The 6,348-nt window shown below is 43.3% G+C and overlaps 1 protein-coding gene across 4 annotated transcripts in view; it reads left to right on the forward strand.

The window, feature by feature from the left end:
* The window catches only part of LOC107749411 (spermatogenesis-associated serine-rich protein 2-like), a 15,120-nt gene that overhangs the window by 3,373 nt on the left and 5,399 nt on the right, over positions 1 to 6,348 (forward strand). For all 4 annotated transcript variants that reach the window (XM_016564557.1, XM_016564574.1, XM_016564565.1 and 1 more), the window contains exons 3-8: positions 3,087 to 3,166; positions 3,290 to 3,398; positions 3,979 to 4,028; positions 4,192 to 4,435; positions 4,519 to 4,686; positions 6,033 to 6,168. In XM_016564557.1, coding sequence (XP_016420043.1) covers positions 3,087 to 3,166; positions 3,290 to 3,398; positions 3,979 to 4,028; positions 4,192 to 4,435; positions 4,519 to 4,686; positions 6,033 to 6,168 — 787 coding nt within the window. The remainder of the gene's footprint in view (positions 1 to 3,086; positions 3,167 to 3,289; positions 3,399 to 3,978; positions 4,029 to 4,191; positions 4,436 to 4,518; positions 4,687 to 6,032; positions 6,169 to 6,348) is intronic.

Genomic DNA, 6,348 nt, shown 5'->3' on the forward strand with positions numbered 1-6,348 from the left:
AAAAAATCTGAACGAAACAAAAACAGCAGAGGCTGAATGAGACGCAAATGTCACTGTCTGACAGCAGGTGGCGCTTAAACAGCAGGTGTTTATGGGCTTCTGCCCCTTTAAGACCGAATACGCGGATCCAATATAATGATGCACCTGCGATTTCTTTCTCCACTGTTTACGTTCATTTATGACATGAAAATACTTGCCGAGATAGTTGATAATTGTGCGTGTATGTGTCCGTTCAAGCGAAAGAGGAATCAATTCTGTTCGTGCTCTGCCTGAAACGCCGCTCTGTATGTGCGCGCGAGCACCGAACTGAATTCTTCATGCGCATGAATGGTTTAAAACGCTTGAATGTTTAAATTGTTAAGACTTAGAAAGACGTGTAAATGATAAACTATGATCCGTTTCACCCCTACAAGCGAGTGAACAACGCGAATCAAGGAAGGGATTTTATATCACTATTCAAGATAGCCCGTCGGGCAGGGCAGTGATACATTTTGGTAGCCGTTTACGTTTGTCTGTTGCTTGGCAACCACTTTGTTGCAACCACAACTGTTTCTGAGGAACTACATTGTTTGGTGGAAGAATACTGTTTTTATTAATATCATTACACTTTATTTGCTCTTATTTTGTGAAATCTTACTACGTATTTGGAATAACCGTTTTATAAAAGCAATAAGCCCCGTGAAGCCGTGGTTTACAGTGAATTTATAACAGCTAAGGGGGTTTTAGGCACTCCACTTCGCAGAAACCACGGCTTCACAGGGCTTATTGCTTTATTTTGTAACTGTAGCTGTTCTATCTGAATCATGTCTTTTTCATGGGGGGCAAAAATTATTTTTCCCCCATGAATCAAATACATCCGGAAATTTCAAACAGATTTTTAATCTCTTGTAAAACTAGATTTGATCGAGAGGTATTTACCAGATGTCACATAGGTCATACAAGACTGACTCAATGAATGTTCTGCATGATTCCTCTTTCTGTCAAACATTTTATTGGACTGTTCCGCTTTTAATGTATGTAGAAAACTCTTTTATGAAGTGAACTCTCTTAAAGAGTTACTAAGTATAATTTTGCCAGAAAAAGGTTTAGAATTTTTATCATATGTTAATGTAAAAAATCTTGTGTAATATAACTTGTTTGTTTGTTTGCTGCTTTTTATTGTATTTGTTATACTAGTATTTTTTTAATTGTTTTTGCCATGAAAATAGCCCAAGATGCTGACATGGCATTAAATAAAAATATACTACTACTGCCCTAGTTATTCTGGAGTTATTCTGTAGTTATTCTGGAGTTATTCCGGAGCAGATGTTTGATGACGGGCCGGCCAGTAATTAAAGTAGTTTGATGTTATATTTGTCTCTTTGAGAATCAGAATGACTCTGTCTCTGTGGTTGGATACCTGAGAACACGACAGCGCCGTTAGTGTTATTTGTGTTAATAGTTTGTAGCTTTGCGCTGTGAGGTTTGTTTCCTGAGTTTAAGTTTCTCAAGCAAGTAAAAAGCGGTCATGAGCTGCTGATTCTCTCAGATGCCCTTCAGATGCTGATCTTGGGAGGCTTTTAGTCTTTGGTAGAAACACAAATCACGTCAAAGACTAGGCTGCGTTTGAAGAGACATTTCTTTAACGCTTCCCGTGCGGTTGAGTCGCTCGCTCTGCAGTCTCTGGTTTTGTTTGGCAAATGAAGACTTTGCAAATTGCTGAACTCTGATGGTCTGATGGTTAAACGCTGTGTAAACCATGAGCAGCCAGCGTCTTCAGAGCCTTTGACCCGGTCAGACCACGCCTCGCTGCATCTGCACGTCTTATCAGTTTCACAGCTTCTCAAGAATGTTGCTCGGAGGGAAATCCACGCACAAACGCATCAGCAGAGTCACCAGGCAGCATAGTTAAGAGAGAAATCCAGTCAAACCGATGTAGGGCGACTCTGAGCATCTGACGTTTAGCAGCGTCACAGATTCCTGTGCGAGTCGTAGGTGTGGCTGTTTGTAGTTCACTTGGAAACCTGCTGATACAGTGACTGTATAGTAAACCAGCGGTCGGTTATCAGGTTATCTGCAGATCACTGATTCTGAATGAAGAGAGATGATGGCCCTTATGCGAGCTGTCTCATATTCACAGACTGATTGTGTGTTGTTGTTTTCTAGTCTCATAAAGCAGCCTGCAGCAGCACAGACAGAAGTGAACTGTTAAGCTGTGCTGGATGGTGGACAGAAATCACATCGTGTCAGAGTTGTTTTAGTGTTTGGTTACGCTCTGCTCTCGAAGCATGATATCGCCTCACAGAAGAGGGAATTATGGGAAACCATAAGCATTTGCCACTTCACAGACTCGTGTGAGACTGTAAAAACTGAAAATATTACAAAGGAACGAGCATGAACTATAGGAGTCATTATGGTAATTCTGACTCCCTGTATAGTTCGAGATGGAAAGGACAAGTATACTGCTAACGAACGTAAAAATAAATTAAACCACATATAAAGATGTGAAGACCAATCTGATTATACTGTAAGAGAAAGTGTGAACGCTTCGTCTGTTTCTCAGGCCTGTGCTGATTTCTGTTAACATACAGTATGATAATCGAGAGTTTGACTTTCAGTAACTATCTGTTGCTTAGTGGTTTGCATTACTACAAAACGGGAAACAAATGTAGATGCGTACTGTAATGCTGCACTAAACTGAATAATGTTTTTATTTTGTGCCGGAACGTTCAGCTGTTACTCCACTCTAAAGAGGAACTGTGATTATATTTTACTGCTAGTGATGAGAGCTGTTTCTAAAGACTTCATTTAGTGTGTTAGTTTTTATTTTATTTAATCACCTTTATGTATTTGAAGCGTGTCAGATTGGAATTTGATTTCACATTAAATGACATTAAGCTCTTGGTCGGGACGTCCTGATCTCTGCGCGATAGTTCCCCGTTCTGCTGCTGTCTCTCTCTGGCTCTTCTCTTGACCTACATATTTTTGGGGAAAAGCTTTAACCGAGATCCTCTGCCAAGACTTTCTGTGCTGTTGAAGTCAAGCTGCGTTTCAGAACTGAACACGTGGAAATCTCTCTCAGTCTCTCCTCCCTCCTCTTTCTCCAGATGTGTCAGGAGTGGTGTTCGACACGCACTTGAAAATGGTCATGTCTCAAGGAGGATCGTTCGAGAAGATGAAGGAAAAGGTACACATAGCTTTTCTTCTGTTGTCTGGCTGTTAATGATGGTGCTGTGCTCTTTATGTCAGTGCTTTTACTCTTTCCTGTGAATCTCGGGCTCGACTCACTCAATGTTTTGGCTCTCGTCAGATAAACGCCGTGCGAGCCGTGGTTCCCAACAAGAGCAATAATGAGATCGCTCTGGTGCTGCAGCACTTCGAGAACAGCGTGGATCGAGCGGTGCAGGCGTTTGTGGAAGGTACAAACACACACAGACACTTTTAAAAAGACTTTAAACCACATGATCCAAATTTGAGGTTTTTAGAAAAGAATGGAATGATCTTATCATAAGATCATATGAAGAAATAAAATGATCTTATAATTAACAATGATCTTTTTGAGTTTTACTTTTAAATAACTAAACTATTAATATAGCTGTAGAAGCTGGCAAAGAAAAGGGAAAAAGCAAACACACCCAGTGCCCTCATGTAGGTCTCATAGGAGGCAGTGTGTGTCCCTAGTGTGACGTGACTGTAACCTGTGTGTCTGTGTGTGTGTCTGTGTGTGTGCGCGCGTGTCTGTGTGTCTGTGTGCGCGTGTTTGTGTCTGTGTGTGTGTCTGTGTGTGCGCGCGTGTGTCTGTGTGCGACGTGACTGTAACCTGTGTGTCTGTGTGTGTGCGCGCGTGTCTGTGTGTGTGTGTGTCTGTGTGCGCGTGTTTGTGTCTGTGTGTGTGTCTGTGTGTGCGCGCGTGTGTCTGTGTGCGCGTGTGTGTCTGTGTCCGCGTGTGCGTGTGCGTGTGCGTGCGCGTGTGTGTGTGCGTATGTGTGTGTGTGTTAGGCGGGGCTGTGGAGATCCTGAAGGAGTGGAATGTCACTGGGAAAAAGAAGGTGAGGGAACAAGCTTCACTCTCCAATGATATATAATAATCCTGAAATAAAACCGTAAACAAAACTTGCAGTTTAAGTGTGAGTGAGTGAGTGTGTGACACAAGTTGAAGAATGAATATTTTTATGGTATAACTGCTGCTTGCGTTCGCTCTGTCTCTCGCAGCCCAAGAAGAAAAAGAAGCCAAAAGCACAAAGCGATGCTCCTGCTGATGTGGCTCCTGCAGAAGTGGCCCCGGACGCCGAGGGTCAGGAGCCCGTTAATGGTTTCCATGCCAACGGTTCGGCGGCGGCCGATGGTGATTCGCTGGATTCTCTGAGCGAGCAGCTGGACTCCGCCTCCCTGGATGCTGCGGAGCTCGACTCGGAAACCGTCGCTCCTGAGGCTCCTAAGGCTTCGGAGGCCACAGGTGTGTTCTCTGAGCGCAGGTGATGCCTGCAGGCTTTGAGCAGTGATTGGGGTTTAACTCCGCCCTTCTTTCCTCTGCCGCAGGTGGAGGTGTGCTGTCCACGTCAAGCCCGGCCCCTCAGCCCAGCACCAATCACGGAGCGCGACAGAACCATCACAGAACCAGTAACAAGTCTCAAACCAGGCCTGTGTCCAGCTCTGCGCCCGCTCCCTCCGACGACACGCAGCGAGGTCCTGCCGGCAGAAAGATGGGTAAGAGTTTCTTTATCATCTGACTCGTTTACTCTGCACTTGAACTGTATTTTTATTCTATAGTAGATGTAATAGTTTTTCAGTTTATCAGAACTCAAGTAAAGTACAGATACTCCAGTAACAATAGTGAAGTATTAATAATGCTCAAGTATAATAGTGAAGTACTATTACTCTACTACTCAAAGACTTGTTTGGACCACAGGAGGGCGCTGCAGCTCGAGCCGGACAGAAGCTTTACTGCAGAGAGTCTGAGCTTTCTGAGATCTGTTCTTGTTTTTAACATAAACTCACTTCATTTTGATCAGTTTCTCATAAAACAAGACCATATCTTCTGTCATTTTGCTCCTCAAGTAAATGTATCTTGATTTCAGAATTTTTTGACATTTGCACTGGAAAATAGGACACAAATACTGGTGAGGAACCGCACTTCATTGCAGTGTACAATATTACAGTATTTTCAAACTCTGAAGTGTTGCCAGCAAAGACATTTAGGCTGATGATACATGGGACAACTTTTTTGAGCACAGTTTCTTGAGCACGTTCCCATTGAGAATGGGTAGCAAATTTCTCTCTGGATACTTTAGATCGGTCGTGGGCCCTTTGTCTCACCTGGTTGCCCACTGACAGCAACATTGCCTAAAGTTGCCCCGTGTATCATCATCCTTACAGTTAGAGACCTTATTGACTTAAATCTACCTTCATAAAACCTGCAGAAAACCTGAAGTCTTATATTTAAAGTCTCTGCTGTGAGAGAGTCCGCTGGAGTCAAGTTAATGTAAAACATTCATCATTTTATAACCTGTATAATTGTTCAAATGAGTGACTGTTGAAATTTGTATGACTGAAAGCTGTTTGGCCTTGTCTGCGGTTTATTCTATCGCTTGTTTTACAAAGGATTGAAGCTTAAAGTTATAAGCTGTATTAATGTTAAAGGATTGCTTCTCACTGGCGTTGTGTGGCTTTTAGTCTGTGCTGTAAAAGTGAATGGAAAATGAGAGCAACATTATCCTTTTTTTTTGTTCCAAGGAAAGTTGTGCATTTCACATAAATGTGTCCATATGTACTACTCTAAATTTAGGCTGGACAAAAATTAAATTGTGACCGAAAAAGACATATTTTATGCATCTCAAACATTGTCATCATCATCATGAGGCTAAACGCTGGTGGAGGAGGAGCACACACAGACGTACATTAGTGAAAAGTGTGTCCAAACCTCTGACTGGTACCAGATGTTTTATTCTGTGCGGGAACCTGATGGCGGGAGGTTTTGGGGCTCGTGCGCTGTTGAAAGTGCTTGTGTGTTCACGTGTGTGGAGATCTGGTGTTGTAAATGCTTGTCTTCTCAGGGCCAAACGTCGATCGCTCCGTGAAGGACCTGCAGCGATGTGCGGCGTCACTGTCGCGCTACAGAGTCGTGGTGAGAGACGAGATGGACTCCTCCATCAAGAAGATGAAGCAGACATTTGCTGAGCTGCAGAGCTGGTAACACACACACACACACACACACACACTCACACACACACAGTCTGGTGCACACACACTCACTCACTCACTCAACTCACACTCACACTCACACACACACACAGACTCACTCACTCACATGCACTCTCACACACTCACTCACTCACACACACACACACTCACACACACACTCACTCACTC

This window comes from Sinocyclocheilus rhinocerous, unplaced genomic scaffold, assembly GCF_001515625.1.
Source record: "Sinocyclocheilus rhinocerous isolate Xijiao unplaced genomic scaffold, SAMN03320098_v1.1 scaffold2627, whole genome shotgun sequence".
Lineage (NCBI taxonomy): Eukaryota > Metazoa > Chordata > Actinopteri > Cypriniformes > Cyprinidae > Sinocyclocheilus > Sinocyclocheilus rhinocerous.